The sequence below is a fragment of the Branchiostoma lanceolatum genome, chromosome 2, assembly GCF_035083965.1.
Source record: "Branchiostoma lanceolatum isolate klBraLanc5 chromosome 2, klBraLanc5.hap2, whole genome shotgun sequence".
Classification (NCBI taxonomy): Eukaryota; Metazoa; Chordata; class Leptocardii; order Amphioxiformes; family Branchiostomatidae; genus Branchiostoma; species Branchiostoma lanceolatum.
The window spans coordinates 12,603,859-12,623,436 of NC_089723.1; the positions used below are offsets into that span (position 1 = coordinate 12,603,859).

At 38.8% G+C, this 19,578-nt stretch overlaps 1 protein-coding gene across 2 annotated transcripts; it reads right to left on the reverse strand.

Annotated features, from left to right (window-relative positions):
* Positions 1-478: 478 nt before the first annotated feature.
* LOC136427501 (DDB1- and CUL4-associated factor 7-like) lies at positions 479-19,146 on the reverse strand. Of its 2 annotated transcripts, XM_066416391.1 has the most exons (8): positions 18,908-19,146; positions 17,150-17,288; positions 11,065-11,273; positions 10,469-10,543; positions 9,685-9,852; positions 6,494-6,653; positions 5,345-5,425; positions 479-2,876 (listed from the first exon to the last, which is right to left on the reverse strand). In XM_066416391.1, the coding sequence occupies exons 1-8, from the start codon at positions 19,013-19,015 to the stop codon at positions 2,704-2,706; spliced, it is 1,113 nt and encodes a 370-aa protein (XP_066272488.1). In that variant the 5' UTR covers positions 19,016-19,146; the 3' UTR covers positions 479-2,703. The 2 variants fall into 2 exon arrangements, with proteins under 2 accessions (XP_066272488.1, XP_066272489.1); XM_066416392.1 differs by lacking the exon at positions 5,345-5,425 and having other exon boundaries at positions 18,908-19,144.
* Between the last annotated feature and the right edge of the window lie 432 nt (positions 19,147-19,578).

Consider the following 19,578-nt stretch of genomic DNA (forward strand, 5'->3'; position numbering starts at 1 on the left):
TGGAAATTTTAAACTATAATCCAACACAAAGAAGTTGAACTAACCATAAATTTTCGGCTGGTAACTCCAACCTTCGTCAGATGTTCGAATCACTGCGTTGAGTTCAACTTCTTTGTGTTGGATTATAGTTTAAAATTTCCAATATTGACTAAAACATCCCTAAGTCAGCCTATTGGATGGTTACCAGGCTGGCGCATGTAGAAATCCTCAATCTAAAATGGCTGCTGCTGGGCTGGACGCCACTGTCGAACATATTTGGTTGTTGAGTGGGATCTGAATGCCCACTGCGGACTGGAAAAAGGTGTTTGCCGGTTCGGTAAAACAGTTCAGCAGTCTTGACTACATGTATATGAAATTGGACGGGGCTGTTTCAATGTTGTGACTGTGACCCACCAGATTTGACTGTACCTGAGTTAAAAGGGGAGTGGCTCCAATTTCCACCAGGAAACTACCTACGCCTAAAGAGGACACTCACACATGTATTTCCTATGGTTTAATAGAAAAACGTCCCCTCACATTTGACTCACTGTACAAGGCATACTCAATACATATGCGTTCTGCTGTTTATGCCATCCTCCTTCTTTCTTCATCACAAACTCAGTATCCAACCAATATAACAGAAGAATTCTGAGAACATCAAACAACATCAATACTCCCATTAGCATTTAGAGCTACTACGACACAAAATTCCGCTTTACTTGTGTTATTCAAAGTGCATTGATAAAATACAAGCCATGTATTTAATACATTAAAATAGATATTAAGATGGTTACTTCATATGGCTTTCCTAGATAAAAGTTCAATGAAAGTTTGCTGTGCATAAACCTGATTGCAAAGCGATGAATATAACTTACAAGGCAAGAGACATTTAAGCATGGCAGAGATTATCAATGTGATTGGTACGAAGGTTAAAATATGCACAATGTACATGTACTTGCAATAGACTTCTCAACCCAAGAGAACAACTTTCGCTGACAATAAACATAAAGTTGGGCACATACATGTACAACGCACAACCTTTCACCCCACAGTTTTTCCTTCTTCAGTCTTCTTTCCCCCACTATCTGAACATGCATTCTGGACATGTTTAGTGAAACAAGCCATCAACACGTGACCTGGAACATTATGCACTGCCAAAAATATGACACTTTTCTTGATAAAAACAATCAACAATCCTTCACTGTTAAACCCCGGGCTGTCTCCAGGACCTGTCCATCCATTGTGGGGCAGAGATTTGCTTCTTGGGCCAGAACATTTTTTTTACCCCATTTGTCAAAAAAATCTGCAGCCTATGACATGAAATTGATGAAAATGTAATTTTGTAAGCTTAAAATGTCAGATTCAACAATGACATGGTCTCCCAAACAATGAGTGGGACAGGAAAAAGCTGGAGAAAGCCCTGGACCAACCTGACAACTGTATCCTGTATCCTTGCACATTAGACAATACGCTAAATAGGGCCTTATACATGACTGTATGTAAACAAAGTTAACCTCTTTTTCTTAGCACAGACATTTCATGTTGTCCTTCATGGAAGTCTACATGTAATATAGCTTGTCTCAGGTGATCTGTTTTAAAATCTGTTTTTAAAACTTTTGTACCAGGAGCATTCTGTTCAAGATCATATCAGATTCTTATCTGGAAACATGATTTTATACCTTATCTTTTCCACTAAATAACTTCATTACACATAAAATGTCATGCCAACATGACGCAACGGTATTCAGCTTACAAAGACAGCCTATTTGTGACTAAGTTAGCCAAACAATCTATTCTAAACCCTTATAACAAAGTACATGACTCCGGAACCCCTACAGTCTAGCACTAGTAGTATATAAATATCATGCAACTACTAAGTACAGGAAGACATACAAGTACTGCAAGACAACATACCAAAGGACTACATTTGTGGATGTTACCATACATGCAGTATGCTTCAAAATCATGTTCAATGTATGTCAAGGTGAACTCTAAAGCTACTTGCTTTTTACATCTTTGCAGAACATTTAAAATAGAACTCTAAAAACATTAAGTTAAGATATGGCACTACTGTTATTAAACAAGCACTTCTAAAACACATTGGGGCCACCAAGGCTGACCATATTTACATATTTTTGCACATAGTATTGCTTCCTTCTTGGCGCTGGCATGGCAACAGCTATAAAGGGTCAGTGCAAATGGAATCTTTGGTTTTATTTTTGTACAATTCCAGATCTTGAGTGCATAATACAATGGCACATTGTACTGAGAATAATATGATCTATAACATTGATGAATGAATGGTTACGAATAAAAGCCTCAAAGATGATTCATCTAAAGGCCAGAGGACAATGTCTTCATGTAAATATAATCTATCTTTGACTGGGCAGTGGTCTTTGAATATTTTCCATGCTGCATTGCAAAGTTGATGGCACCTTTTGAACATCTGCCTGCTGCACCACTACTGCACTGTGTGGCTTAAGTTAAAATCCAATGCAATTTTTTCACTAAAATGTATGATTGCATGTTCAATGGCACTGAATTGATCCAAATTGGCCAAAGGTACTAGTGTATATCATTACCACCTCACCTTTTGGCAACACCTTGGGGGCGGAGCCGCCTTTTTTTGCATTTGCACATACATGTAGCGAACAGCATAATGATGATAAAATATAACAATGTAAAGGTAACAAAAGAAAAATAAGCCTCCAGTTGCAGTCATTGTCACACCCTCAGGATCTCCACACAGCGGTTGTAGCAGATGGCGATCCAGTCGGGCTGGCTGGACGACCACTGGACCTGGTTAATCTCTCCCTCCGCCGTGTACGCCAAAATGGGGTCTTCGATGGCGCGGGGCATCTGCTGTATGTCCCAGATCAGCGCCTGGTGGTCGTCTCCTAAAAGAGAGGAAAAAGAATTTTGAACCAGTTTTGTAATAATAGTTACACCCTTTCTAAGGACAATGTCTGTGTATTATATGTAAGGTACTTGCTAAAATTAGTAAAGTGGTGGTCCGGGTTAGCTTGGCGTCCACCCCATCTTAGCTCCAGTTTGTACCTCCGATTGCATTCCTTGTCAAAGAGTCTGGCACCCAATCAAATAATTCTTGTAACAACATGGTAACTGGGTTCAAAAAAGCATTCAGGACTTTGATCCCTCTTATATAATTACTCTGCTTCTGAGAAATATTCCTGGATTTCTTAATTCAGGATGGAAGAACCAAACGTTTAAAAAGGGGGGCCAGACTATCGTGTGGAAAAGCAATCAAATTAGAGGTGTACAAAGAGATGGAAACCAGACCATGTCCAGGTCCCTTTGCTGCTAACTGTACAATTCCTTTCAATGCATTCTTTTTTTTCACAGAGATTTACTGAAAAGAGGTATAAAAAATGGCCCTGTAACTTGTGTAAACCAGCTACATTTGCATACAAGGCTTTGTGTACATGGTACTTCTCTTGAACTTACATTGAGGGCTTTTTAATATACTGACCAGTACACCTTGTCCTACTGACTGAATGGTCACTTGCCTTTGCCTTTCTAACTCAAAACCTTAGTAATCCTGAAGAGCAATGAAATGAGAATAATGCCCCTCCCCAAAGGAACCTTGGGCCTAACATATATTTCAACTGTTTCAGTTGGCACCAAGTACACTTATTATGTTGCTAATTTTGGCAGAAATATCTTGAGCTGGCACCAAAAAAACACATTTATCAACCTGACGCATGATGTGGAGATACCTGGTTAGAATACCCGGTATACCGTGGTTACTTCTGATAAACAAAAACATGACATCAGTGATTTGAATCGAACCAAACTATACAGAATCAACCTGTGCACATGATACAGTTTTATAGATGACACAGTAAAAGGTCAAAACTGGTAGAAATGTTACCCTGCAAATAGATATCATTTCAACTCTGGCACCCACAGCTTTGACCGTCAAGTGTGTATAAGATTTTGCAGGATCAGCTGTTCTGCAATTGTATACAAAGGTCAACTGTTGCTAGATTGAATCTAATTTCCTTAAGTCCGATTGGACAAAGGGCAATGCAGGCATACCGGAAGCCCTTCAAACCCTAAATTGTTTAATGTCAGAGAGCTTTGAAGCACCATTGCACAGACTTTTGTTATAGACACATGGACGTTGTAACAAATTAATAACATTATTGAGAAGATTGCATACAAGTGCCTTCTTTTATTGTTAAAGTTTGTGATTTCTTTCCTAAGGAAAAGGAATTTCTACCTTCAGCAAGGTTTTTGTTTGAAATGAGACAAAAGAGTTTTCACAATTCAACAGGAATCTAGATGCACACAACAGATGATAAGGACGGGGGAAGCCAGAAGCTTTCTGCAATGTATGATCCAAAGTTATGCCATATATCTGTACAAAGTGACTCCAGAAAAATAGTGGATTGCTCATTTGACAACCACTGGTGCTATTCAGATAAAAATTACAGCTAAATCTTAGGACACACCAATTTGATTTCTTGGTTCTCGGATTTTTTCAGACAAAATATGGAGTGACAGGGCGAAAAACAATTAAATAAAAATGTTTGGAAAAAAGTCTGGGTTGAAGATAGGGGCTTACATAACATAAAGATTAATATCATTATTCAATTCTTCAGCTTGAAAAACGCTATGGCAGAAAACCAACTTATCCCGGTACTACGATTGTACAGTAGATGTTGTTAAAAGTACCGTTTTTATTGTACTTCTGTCATTCATGTAAAAATATAAACATTGAAGATAAAAACATTGGCAGACAAAAACTGAATAAAGGAATTTAGGCCAGTTTACTATACTGGAGAATTGTTGATGGCTTCACAGTAATGTAGTGAGTAAAAAGTTCCAGGCTCAAAGTTCCCATTGTGATTTTTTTTTGATTTGGAAAAAATAGGAGCGGGCAATATTGAGAACCAACAAATCAAATTGGTATGGCCTTTTTACGGAATGAATTCTACACGCACAGATGAACTTTCAAGCTAACTTGGAGTTTTTGCTGTTGTAACATTCATGCAAGATATTAAAATATTGGTCTAAGGTAGAGCCATATTTCTTTTTACCTACATGGTTATGGGTGAGTTAGGTCAGGTGTAGTTATAGACAGTTTTGTCAGGCACAATCTAAGCTACAACAGACTGCTCAGGTGATATGGCGAGGCCCCCATCATGACATACAAAGCCAAAGCAAGTGAAATGGATGACATGCACCAAAACAAACCTGTTTTTCCACACTGAAAAATCTTAGAAAACCTCCATTTCCCACCCTTCTGAAAGCCGATGAGAAATGGATATGACATTTTCCTTTGTTTTGTTTTTGTACAGTTTTGCTGCATGTTGTATTTGCGCCTGTCTGTTCGCCTCACCTGCTCTGTATGCCCTGTTGGGGTTCCCGACAGCGCGGGCCGTCTGTTGTGTGTGCCAGATACGTGCCTGACGATCATTGTCTATTAGGCACAGAAATAGATTAGTCACTTATCACATGCTACTTGGGTCTTCTCTTCTGTTTAAGAATCGGAGTTTAAACAACTTTGGGCTGAGGATTTTGTGCTTTCTAATAACTGACGTGGACTATTATTAATATCTGTTATAAAACCATGTAGAAATCAGAATGCCTGCCAGAAGTAATTTCATTGACGAATTTATAAGCAGTAGCTTGGTGAGCCAAAATACACTATACACATGTATATGAGTTTCTACTTGAAAATGAACCACACATAAAAATACAGGAAAATTGACTGCCCTTGCAGTTTTGCTATAAGTGATTCTCTACTTAGCACCCCACATTATGGTACAAAGTGACAGACGCAGTACTGCAATAGACCACAGGGTGGCGCTCTAATAGTTGTGGTGTGGTGTCCATTCAGAAAGAAGAGCATGACATTAGTATCTCAGGTAATTGTGTTTGGAATCAAATAAAAACCATTGATACAATACTTAAGTACTAGGTTAAGATAATCCATTTTGTTCCAAAGAAATGGCATTAAAAGTAGACTAACATGCACATGATATGCAGATGATTTTATTGCAAACCTTTAAGAAAAAGTAAAACCCTCAAAAAGAGGTACTTTTGTTTTGGCTATGAAATAATGTTAGGATATTCAAAATGCGTCAATATTTTGGGTATCACAAGGCAGCCTGTTAGTATTAAAAAGTCATCATCCCCAAGTTTCTTATGTTACACTGACACACATACATGTACATGTCAAATTCATCAAATACCTGGACTAACAGAAAAAAACAAATAAATGTGGAATTTACCATGCTCTAAATACATCTACTGAACAAAAAGCTTTAAAAAGTAAAAAATATCCACTTTTGCTATGAATGTAGATGTAGCGCCTGACCTGAGAAATTGAGCAAATTTCAGCTAGCAAAACTACCATTAGCAGAGATGCTGACTGAGACATGCATGTACCATTTAACCTTCGCACTGCTGTAGACATATATACTGGAATGTTGTACATATATACATCTCAGGTCAGCAGAGGGAAGGATAAACATTGTGTGCTCACCAGCAGTACAGATGTGGCATGATGAGTGGGGCGCCCACGCGATCCCGTTCACGCAGGCGCGATGGTTGCTCAGCCTCGCCACCGGCGTACACGGGACACGGACGTCCAGGATGATCACGTCCATCCCGTCCATCGCCATGGTGGCGAGGTAGTTGGGGTCCTGGTCAGGCAGACAACACAACAGGGGATGGAATTATCATTCATTTATCTACATGTATTTCATGTAAGAAATATGAAAATACTTCTCATTTCATGGCTCATATTAATAGAATTTTGGTGTATTTTCATTATCAGGAGCTATTTTCTCCTTTACTTCAACTTTGTCAATTTTCTTTCCTATTGAATTATCTAAAATTGTCACTTTAGTAGCAAATCAATTCATAGTTCGTGGATAAAAACCTGCTGTTAGAATTCTTGCTCAGTGTCACTGACGAAAAGTACATGTAGTGGATGCTACGTGAAACATCTGACCGTCTTAAAAATCACATTATCCAGTTGCTTGAGTAACTGCTATTTGGCATAGAGTTTGATTACTTTGTCTTTTCAACTAATACGGTAATATTGAAAGTTTCTGTATTGAAAAGGTTTCAGTGATACTAATTCTATTTGGGTAACCTATGACGTCAACTCTAATAAAAAATGTCTTTAGTTATTAAATTGAGGCATCTTCAAGAATGTCTTGAACACCTGTATATCTGAAGTGTGCATACATGTACATGTACACACACACACACACATACATGACAATGTATCTTGGGGATTACTGATGCTGTATAACTTATTTAGTATACTCAACTAGAGCTGTGCACCTAAATAAATTTTAGGTACAGGTAGGCGGGTTTAGGTACAGGTCCGGACCTGAACCTGTATCTAAACTACTTGTTCAGAAAATGGTAGATTTTCAATAAGGACAAAAGCATGTTTACAGATTAAAATTTGACTCAAGCCTTGCAAATGTGTTTTATGTTCTGGAGCATAGTATAGATGTTCCTTTAGTGCACTGCCACGGTAATTTCATAGTAATTTTATCTGTCATTTTATCTATCCCCTCAGTCAGACTTGACCTGATTAGTACCGGTCTACCAGCAGGGTTCAGGTATTTTGAACCTGTACCTAATTGATTGTACACGGTACTGTGTACCGGTGCACAGCTCTATACTGAACTTTTTTTAATGTCACAGTGGCAGTCTCAAGGTACTCTGTGGAATCATTTAATCCACATATATCAAATCATAATTATGTTCACACATGGGATGAAAATGAAACTTAACTTTCTGCCCTTTCAATCTTTGAAGAGATAGATGAACTAGAGTTCCACGAACACTTTATCTTCGCCAAATAATCAAGGCTTATTATGGAGAGTGATTAATATTTACATGCTTATCACCCGCTGCAAATTTGATCATGCACCATACCATTTGGAAGTTATCCTGGGGGGGGGGGGAGAGAATGAGTCCAGTCTAGATAGTGTTAAAAATCATTTGGTGGTACAGGACTAGTAAATGTGTAGAGTGTGCTGATATATGTAACAAGTTTAATGAACTTTCAGATGCTACAAGTATCGAATTCCTGCCATTGATCACTATGGAATTATGGTGTTTCCTCATCAATTATGCATATTGGCTCCCATATGCATAATTACCATCTATCTAAATCAAATTATAACTTAAGCTATTAACAAACCAAAAATCATGATGATCCATTGACCCATTCTTGAGTTATTACCAAATGAAGGGCGCACAGCTGGCACACAGCTGGGTGACCTAAATCCCAAGCCAGGCAATCCTCCAAGTGTCCCTGAATTGAGGTCGAGTAACAGCTTTCAATGGGATTATACATTACTCTCTTTAATTATGTAAATGAAGTCCCAATTTGCATACTATATATTTCATTATGTTAATCATCACCTAAGGTACCTGCGTACCAAAAGCAATAAAGATACAACAGAGCCTGCATGAGTTATCCTCCTCCAAAGTTTCATACATAAAGGCCCACTGCAGCTCAAAACAAGTCGTCAAGAGGCCCAAACTTACACCACTTGTTCCCTGCCCCAAGACCCATCCACTATAAAAAAAATCATGAACCTGGCGCCTCCAGAAAATTTCACCCCAAACTTTGAAGCTCCGCTGCAATACTTTAGATACCCGCTAGAAGGCCCATTATCGAACTTGACCTTCCTTTCTGTAAACCTTACACACCCACTAAGTATCATGCAGAACCATCGACAGCTTCTCGAGTTATGTTGGCGACATACAAATACACATACACACAAAGCCCGCTGCAGTACCGACGGAAAATGCCAGGGGAACCATTTTTGAACTTGACCTCCGTTTCTACAACATCTACACACCTGCAAAAAATCATGAAGATCCATCAACGTTTCCGTCACTTTTTTTTGCCTACATACAAACACAAAAAATTCAAAGTCCGCTGCAGTACTGTTGAAAAACGCAAGGTGAACCATTTTCGAACTCGACCTTCCTTTGCACAACCACTACACACCTACCAAAAATCATTAAGATTCATTGAAGTTTTCTTGAGTTATGCTCCTGACATACATACAGACCCACCCAACAGATTTTTCAACCGAAAACATAATCCTCCCCGAGTACTAGTACTCGGCGAAGATAATGAACACACAAACCATGGCTTTCATACATTAGTCTTTCTAAATAAATAGGGCTGTGTACCTAATTGAGGTACAGGTACTGGTACAAGGACAGAGGTTCAGGTTCAGACCAGTCCTGTTCCTGACCTTGAAGACTTCAACAAAGCAACTTGTGGTCTTCAATGGCGACAGAAACAGTAAAAGGTATGAATCATGATCATTTGGACTTTCAATGTCTCTAATTATCTAAAGAGCCTACTCTCAGAAGAGGATCTCAACTCAAAGATTTTGCTGATTTCAACAATGTTTTTGTCTTCTCAAGTGCTCAACTTCATTTTTCAGTCATCTTTCACTTCATCTCCATTTGCAGCCCTATAAATATACTGTAAATTTGTTTATCTTTGTGGGGACTTAATTGCATGGTAGGAGGGGAAAGGAGATCTTTGCAGTGTTCGCAGTATAAAATCATTTTGCAGTATAACAGTAATACATGGAGAGACCGGTTGAGAGGTCACTGTGTAAACAATGAAAATAAAACCACTGCAATCATGCGAAGATTTACAGTAAGTTGCCCCTCCCCTACCTGTTTGTTCCAACATAGCCTCAGCAGTGGGTGGTGTTGGGGATCCTCGTAGATGATTGTGGAATGCTCGAGGTGTCGGAGGTCAAACATCCGTACTGAACCGTCGGCACCGACAGACGCAAACATGTCCCTGCCGCCCCCCGCTCGACTGAACGCTATGTCGTACACCTGGAACACACAAACAATAAAGATTCATCTGTTCATCAACCCATGCAGAGAGGAAGATGTTCGTTGATCAGACTGTCACATTCACCCATTACCAGTGTTACCACTGTGACGTTTTTAGTCGCTGTGTGTCGGCATGTGTACGTGGTTAAGTGTTTGACGTACAAATGTAGTTGCCATGCTTGGATCGTGATGATACTTGGTATGTGGATAGGTGTTGCAACGTCATTGTGGGCCTCCTGGTGGCATTCCTTGGAACTGCAGCAGAATGTCTGGACATACTATGGTCTTAATTTTCTATTTTTAGGTGGCTGGAAAAAGTGGTATAAGTATGGTGCTTCTAGCAGCTTGTTTTCGAACTGCAGGGAAACTTTTGTATAAAACTTTGAAAAGGCATTTTGATCAGTTTTGTCATCAGTTTTGGGCATGCATGTAGATTTGGAAAGGATTTGATTGGAGATGTACAAAATCAGATGCAAATTATGCAAATGAACCTTGATTCGGCAGTTACAGATTTTAACATCGTCCTGGACAATTGTCTGTTATCATTCATAAAGGAACTACTAATGCAGATACATGCTGTATACCATAACATAACATAACATAACAAGACATTTACCTCCTTGTCATGTGCTATCAGCTGCGTCTTGACATGCCCAGACACCAGGTTACACCTGCCAAGCACCTGTCCAGTCTAAGATAGAGAGAGAGAGAGATGTAAGACACAGGTGCTAACATGTAAACATGGACATAAGGGTCTCTGAGATAGCGATCACAATAAGACAAGAGATCATTTTGATGCAAAATTTTCTTCCATGCATTAGAAACACAAGTTAAAAAAAAAAGAAGATTGTTAAAACGATAAAGGCCACATTAAAAAAAGCTCAGGATTAGATTTATGAACATTGTGTGCTAAAAAACAGTATGAAGTAATGTCAAGTTGTCAACTCTCGTAATTCCACGTTAAAAAAAAGTGAATTTGAAGAGATCTGCTAATGCAGCATCACCCTTGAGGTACATGTATATGTATGCACACAGATATCAGGACATTCTTCAGAAGGCCTTGATAACACCATTTTTCAATTTTCGGGACTTGACGGAACAATTAGAGGTGCCGTTAGAAGTACATTGCAGTACTGCGTATATATCATGTGTATTCCATACCAGATTCAAAATAATCATTTCACAGGAAACCGATATCTAAAATACACATACCTCTAGCCCCCATATTGTACATGTAGTGTCGATGCTTGACGTCCCTATCAGATTGGGATCAACTTCATTCCAGTCGAAGGAGGTAAGAGGGGCGCAGAAGTCGGAATTCTTGTTGTTGTTCAGCAGACATTCTAGCCGCGTGTCCGGCTCTCCTGCCCGCCACACCCGCAGGTAGTCGCCGCTCGTCGCCAGAAGATCTGGGAAAATTCCTGCATTAAACAGTAATAAAAGAATATATTGTTATGAAGGACTATTCAATGCCATGTCTTCAATTTCTAGAAAAGTCAGTATAGTCAGTATACAATTATAGGAATATCATTTTGATATCAAATTGTATAATTGTAAATGTCAACAAACCAAATCCAATACAGTACTGTACAGAAGGCTCCACCCCTGATGTGTCACCAAGTTTGCATTGTGTTATTTAGGTACATAATCGACCGGAATAATTTATGCAAATGATGATGTTATTTGCATAATCCACAAGAACATTTATGATAAGTCATTTGAAAAGGTTAATATCATTTGGCGAACTGGTATGAGGTCATGGAAGTCTGGTTGTATATCATTTATAATTGCTGACATATAATTACAATCATGATAGCTACTAGTACCCAATCATATTTTCTTAAGACATTAATCCAATCAACATATGTTAACACCCCAAAAACAAACAAAATAGGATTATGTCTATAAACTCTTGCTCCATTGTCCTGAAAACAGTTCTTGGGAGATGCTTGGATTTTGAGTTACTGTGGGTGAGCCTGCAATACTGAACAGAGCTTGTCTGTAAAAGTGGCTCAACGTCTCAGGCCGCACATACTAAGAAGTTACCGATTACATGTTGACACTACAAACTGCTAAATTTGGAAAAATCTTAGTTATTTCAAAACAAACAAACCCTCTGAAAATATAAATGGCCTTCTGTTTCTATTGTCATAGCCCCAAAACAATCTCTTCCATGATAGTTATCATTTGTGGTTAAGGTATCATTTAAAAAAACATAATAAGGTACTGTCATGTAATGCGCATGTCCAATGACCATTGTTTTCCTGTCTTCATGTCGGATTGTACGACGCGCTGCAAATAGCATCTATATGTACTTGAAAATAGAACCATGCGGTTGGGAATTTTTTGTGTCTATCACTAGCACCTAAAATTGTGTTATTTTCTGATCAGCGGTAGTGCTGCATACCTAAACTCATTTTCAGGTTCAGGTCCGGATTCAAGTCCAGAGATTCAGGTTCAGGTCTGGAATTATAAGTCCGGACCTGAATCCATGGCACATGTGTGCTAAGAATATATTTTTTCGGTTACATATAGAATAGCATATTGGCATTAATCTTACATGAAATTTGAAAACTATACATGCAAAATCATATACAGTCAGTAGTTAACACAAAATTTCAGTGATAAACTTAAAACACAAATACAGCAGTGTTTTTGTCTTATAGTGAGAGATATTTTTTGAGGGTTTAAAAGTATGCAGCACTAATCAGCGATGTTAACAGAGACAGTCAAATCTGTTTACTGTAAATTGAAATTGCATTTTGAAATATCCATGGGACATCTTGTATTCCACCACGTTTACTTTGTAGCATGATCAGTGCGTTACCAGCATCAACAATTTACAAGATTTCAGGAAGGCCTATGAGCTTATGAATGAAGTGTTATACATACATACAATGTACATACTGATACAGACACATATGTCCAGTCCCTCATGTGATGTACATTTACAATGGCTCCTGATTGCAATGATTTCACACCAGAAAATTGTGGACACTGTTGGTCCAGTGTTGATGGCTGGACAAGGCTGAGACTGTGATTTCCCTATGGACAGTTTCAATTCCAGTGGCTGGAATCTGGATGATTCTACATGCAGAATTAGACTGAGGACTCTGTATATGTTCATAAGCTGTGTGTCTCAATATCTGTTTCACGTTATTTAATGTTATTCTATTTTTATCTTGAAATTCTGATTTTGTCTCATACATAGGCTTCTCAGAATGAAATGGGTTAACCATTTACTTCGCTAAAATGCATTTACAGTCACACACTACAGAAGTGGTAGAAATACTTTTTTTCGGTGTTCTGCAATATTTATTTGAGAATATTTTCTCCATCCAAGCTTCCATCCTGCAACCTTCTAAACCTAATAATGCCTACTTATTTACATCATATCTAGCTTTGAAACAATGCTGTAATTCTTCATTCTCTCACTAGTACATGTATATACTCTATCTTTAATTTTTACTAGCAAAGTTTAAAACAAGAATAACACATGTGTGTGAAAAATAATTCAAATGAAAAGTGAATTTACTTTATCAAAATTGCAAAAGCAAAAGTGTATTATTCAATATCAATCAAATCAAATATTTAAAAAAACAATCTAACAACCTGCCCGATAAGGAGGAACAAGGACATTACATGTATATCCTTGCAAGGAATACATGTAAGTGTTATAAAGATCCCACAACCTGTGACAAAAATAACAGCAACGGCCCACGGAAAAAAAGAAAAGATAAAATTTCAAAAATTACTGCATTAAAAAGCCTTGTAGTCTTCTTATAAATCTGAAACATCGCTGCCGGTTTAAAAGTAAAACATCTGACTCCGACAATCGGGGGGACTGTAGACTGGCTCAGTGGACTGATATTGTTTTTTTGCGCACGTGGGCGCCACCCCCTCGCCTACTGTCTCGATGCAGGAGAAAAGATCCATCTGACTCTGAGTGGTTCTCAACTTCATCGCTGCCATCTGCAGGGCTTGGGGGACCACGGACTGGTGCAGGGGCTACCGTTTCGTTACTTCTGTCATTACGCCCATGCCCCAAATTTCAGCTCTGAAGAAATCGCAACAGCAAATGCTTGCTGCGGCATATTTACGCTAGAAATATCTTGGAATTGTTTTCTCGACTTTTGTCGTCCCTGAATTTGTGACCATGGAGATTAGCGAGGTTAAGACGGAAATGCATGGATTGGAAATTTTCTCACATGATTTGTCCCCGAAGTTAGCATGGAAAGTGCCAGAAACCTCATAAACAAATCGGGGACCCAGAAGTCGGTGTGTAGTCCGGCACGCATCGAAATGCCGCCAGATTCACGCAGTGCTGGTTTCAGTTTACTACTAGTACAGTGCCGCTTGTTTGCTAAATTGAGAACCATGGATTGATGGAATCCCGAGCCTGATTTTTTCATTCTGCAAAATTGCAGGTTGTTTAATATTTCTTCTGCAATTTTGAAAATCTTTCTGCAAATTGCAGACTGCAGGTGGGTATTTCGAACGCTGTACAATAAATTCAGTTACTCTTAATAACAATGTAGGGACTTGATTTCGCCGTAGGAAGGGAATAGAGGCAGTTGAAATGATGCTGTAGTACAGTAGATATTGGAAATGCATTAAACAACTGCAAACATTTCAATATTTACAGTATCTAAATCGTATCAAATACCTTACTTCCATAAAAATATTCACAACATGCGCCTGTTAAAGAGGAACCTTTGCAATCGTGGGTTGCTGTAGAATTTCCTGGGGGCATGCTGGCCCTAAAGCTGAGGAGTTCACCAGTGTAGGCCCTGTCAAGTGTCTGGTATCCAGGCTAAAATGATGTACGCCAGATGTCTGACAGATTCAGCCAGAAGGCCAAATGTTGTCTCACTCATAAATAATGCTGGAGGTCAAATATCATATATGTGTTCTTGATTCTCAGTAACTGGAGCAGGTAACAGATTACCATTGGGAAAAATGATTTTCAGCTCAAGAGAAAATTGCTAGTGGTAGACACATCTTACATACACTGTAGGAAACAAAACTAAAGTAAAGGTAATCTGTTGGGGGGCCAAAATCATTATGTTTTTCTAGCTCCTCATTTCTGTTGCCAGGTGACACCAACATCTGCTTGGAGACTAGGGAAGGTGCCGCGAGCTGAAAGCAGGGGAAATCTGGGGATTTCTAAACCCTATTTTTGATGATATTTCCTGCTTTTTCAGACAAAAAATTTCAAAGGGCTTCATTGTGATTTGGGGGTGTCTGAAGGATGTCTGAAAAATGGAAATACATGATACAAACAGCACTGCCCCTAGAGCGACTCAGCTAGCTATGGAAATTGGACATACCGTATCTTGTACATGTATATACGTTTTGTGGACCTGTTAATATCAAGATACAGTAAAAGCCGCTTAACTACACATCCCATTTCTCAGCGTGCTTCGTGCAATTATATCCGGATGGTGCAAGTAACTGCAACAATGCTGAGTTGCTCAGCTGGACCACACCACCACAGACAGGGGGTCGAGAAAAGTAGAGGAAGAGGAAAATACATGGTAGTGATTTCAACTTTTCCTTGTTTTGGCATATGGACATGTATGCAGTATGTTCTATCTGTAACAATATCCCTTACTGACAGATGAATGGCAAATTGCTTGGTTCTATCACACATTTGCACCTACTTCAGTATGCTAATGGCCGTCGTGGGACATAGAGTATTGACCTAGTACATGCATGTCTATATTTTGGAGGCCCTGATATATACATATGTACTCTCACCTCTCAAATAAAAGTACCCCCTGGAATAAACATACCCCCGGAAAATGACCAAATTGACAGGTAAACTGTGTCTAATACAACTGTCCGAGGGAAATAAGATAATAAGCATGTCAGAGGTATACTCGGTTGTATTTATTTAATTATGCCTGAGGACCATTATAAGTACATGTATATAAATATTGAACAGAATAACTGTACTGTCTGTACTTGTTCAAAAGATGATCTTCCTCGCCACTTCGAAAAAAAATCCAAATGTTACTAATAGTTATGTTGAAAAATTGGGAATAGGTTCCCTGCTATGACCCATAATCAGGGGCCAACGGTGCTTTCAAGCTTATAAAATATTCTATTAGTGAAAATGTACAGGATACATGCATTGATCAAGAGAAAATTGTTATACAAGTATTTCATTTATGATTACTACTAAAAGTACTACATAATTAAAATCATCTGATAGCTAACTTGTACCTAATCATATTTTTTAAAGACATTACCCCAAAAAACAAAACAATTATGAACACCCAACAAAAACACACAAAAAAGGGTTACATGTATGTCTATAAACTTTTGCTCCATAGCAATGAAAACAAAGTTTTCGTGAGACGGATTTCGAGTTCCCGCAGTAGGACCCACAATACTGAACAGAGATCGTCTGTAAAAGTAGCTCAACGTCTCAGGCCGCACATACTTTAGGACACCAGAAACCATGCTTAACTGCTAAATTGGGGAAAATCTTACAGCTATCTATGAACCTTCTGAAAACATAAATGGACTTCTGTGTCTATCGTTGACCCAAAATATAATTTTTCTATGCGTTTACGGTATCATGTAAAAGATCGTAATCTGCTCTATACAATGTGCTGCTAGTTTTACTACCTGATGGTGCCGCTGCCATGTTTTGATGCCGAAACATGCTGTTGTTTATATTATTACCAATAAATTTTGCGGCCTCAAAACACATATGGGAAGCAAAGTTATAATTGTTGTTTTTACGTGTAACTTGTCGTCTGTGAACGAACTATTCTTCTGCCGCACTGCCGATAGTGGTCAGGAATTCTTTCCTGTGCACTCTTCTCTTCACGTTTGTTGATCAGCATGCTTTGGTTTACGATGTAAACAGAGACTGTCAAAGTTATTTATACAAAAATTATATTTCAAAATGTCAATGTGACGTCTTATTTTCCCCCAATAACGTTTACTTTCGAGCTTCGTAGCGAGATTGACCGATATGTTACAAGTGCAGCCAGGATTTCACAAAGGCCGTCATAGTGGCGGAGAAATCAACGCCACTAGGCTGAAAAATAGCAAATTATGAGCAAAGATACCGGGGAAATATGGGCAGAAAAAAATGTTAACTTTCAATTTTAAAGTGATCCCTGGTTACCAAAGCCCCCAGTAAAGAAAAATAAACGGACCGTCTAAAATATGAACATACGAGGCAATTTTTAGGCGGAAAAAAATTTACCTTTTATTTGAGAGGTGAGAGAAAGGGGCACCGAACATGCTGCTAGTTTTGCCTGCCTTTTTTGTCACTGACCTTTGTTATCAGGTATCCACATGATCTTTGTGCATGGGTATGGGTGGTCGAACATGCTGCTAGCTTTCAGCTCCTGGGCCGACTCATCCAGGCTGATAACCTGCACTTTGTTGTTGTATTCCTCCAGAAAACTTCCAACCTAGAACAAAAAATTACAACATTAGCAAAAAGCTTAATTCTGTAACAAATATTACATTATGGTTGATGACATTCCCGCACAATAAGTTTGTCCCCGTGGCGCAAGTGGTAACGCAACAAGCGGATCAAATTCCATGGATCCTAGGGCCCGAGTTTGATCCTAGGGGTCGACTCTAGCTCAAAGGTGTAAGGGATTGCATTTGTCATTTCGGATGGTGACATAAAGCCGGCGGCCCCGTGTATGGAGCTTCAGGCATTAGCCTCAAGAGTCAAACCTCTGCACATAAAAGAACCCAACACAGTGACACTTATCGAGAAGAGTAGGGGTGACTCGGTGTGCTTGGCCAAAAACGCGAGCCGTAGCGAAGCCGCATTGCACTACCACTAGCTACTTGAAAAACCATCAAGCTTCACCTCAAATGAGGATGCCTTTAAACAAAAAAAAGAAGTATAACATCATCTCTAACAATTCTGCTGAGCACCTTTAAGGCGGCCATGTTAAAGTTTAAAACAGCAAATTTACTAAATCAATGTAGGATTAGTATTCCATGATGTTTGCACACTTCAGATATCCAGGTGCTCAAGACATGAAAACAATAAAACATATACTTGAGAAGGCCTCGGGGGATAAAAAACTTGGGGGATGACTGAACATGCAACATGTACATGTAGATTTGGCTTTAAAATCATTATCAAAAATCACAAAAGCTCAAGCTGAGCAAAGTGCTTCACTCATGTAACGTCATACAGGTATATGATGAAGAATCATATGTAGGAGCCATTGACATCCGACAATGTAGTATCAAATCGTATGCTTGTCTTTTTTAGTTTTAGGGCCTTGTCTAGTCAACAATAAATCCACACCCAATGACCATAATTCTCCCACAGGGACTGACTCTGCAATGTAATGTTGTTGCATGCATTGAGTTTCTTTGAAATCTTGATTTTGATAAAGGATTTTTTACTCGATTGATGGCAAAACTAATTATAACTGCAAATTGGAGAGCATGTATGGTTTTTGCAAATAAATCACAACATATAGTTCTATGCAACGTTACCTTTATTTTGATATTGTACATGTTAATACTAATGTTAATCTAAGATGTAACAATGTAAAATCTCCATACATGTAAAATTCAAGACAGCAAAGAAACATTCAGATCACAGCAATGTAAATAATAGTAATACCACTCTGACAAAACTGGTGGAAAGCACACTGAAGAAATATCTTCAATTTAAGACAAATATAAATTATTTTTCCTACGATATTTCTCAATCATAAACTGGTCTGGGTCTGCCATAATAACATTAATGCATGGATTATAAACGGGATCTTTGTAACAATTATGTATAACGTTAACTACATGCAGTGATGCACCAACTGAACATTATTTTTCAGTTGTGAAACAAATCATACGCCAACACCAAAAACACTAGAAATCCAGTACAAACTTCTGCGACAGAGTGTGTTTTAATACTAGAATCATAATATTTTCTGCCGTTAAAACTCCGAGCCTAGCTCTCTGCATCAGTCGCATAACTGAGTGCACAAAAATAAACAGGGGTGGGAGGGGGGCGAAGCAAAAAATATACAAAGGGCGTGCTGTAGCTGAAACTCACCGCAAGCCGGAATCTTCTGTCGGGTCTTTGGCTCCAGTTGGCGGCATATAGCGTCCATGGTGCCTCGTACTTATAAATTTCCTTCCTTTTAGGCGGCACTGTGGCCATGGCGACGCGTGCAAAGGACCAATTCTAGCAGGAAGTTGGAAAATTTCGGACGAAAAATGGTCTGCAGAAGCTGATCACCCAACGCGCAGCGGGAAGGCCTTTGATCGTCAGCTGTCTGGGGACCGACCACTAAACATTGTGTGAACATGGCATGCAGATTCATAACATGCAAACACATTTGATCAGCTCTATCATATTTTTTATCAAAATGACGGAAATATGAATCTACATATTTTGAAATTGAATGATATATAAAACTATATTCAGTAAACTACAGAATTTTCACGTTTAAAGAAGTAAACTTGGACTGTCCCCAAATATCGACGAGACGCGTGATCAGATGCTGTAGCGGCCTCTGGCGACATAGATCAAAATTGTACGTAACGTTATGTCTTACTGCGAAAATCAAGCTTTAACCGTCGGGCTTGTTACCTACATGAAATGTGTCATGGAGGTAACATTTTCAGCAGCGTTTGTCTGTGTATCTGTTGGTCAACAAGACAACCGGAGAACGGATTTATTTTCATATTTGATATGATGGTAGGGTGTGACAAAAACTGGAA

Coding starts and splice junctions, on each gene's coding strand:
- LOC136427501 (XM_066416391.1), bottom strand. CDS start 19,015: ATGGCCACAGTGCCGCCTAAAAGGAAGGAAATTTATAAGTACGAGGCA. Junction 11,274..17,149: donor GTGGATACCTGATAACAAAG/GTCAGTGACAAA, acceptor TGTTTAATGCAG/GAATTTTCCCAGATCTTCTG. Junction 5,426..6,493: donor ATGCCACATCTGTACTGCTG/GTGAGCACACAA, acceptor TGTGCCTAATAG/ACAATGATCGTCAGGCACGT.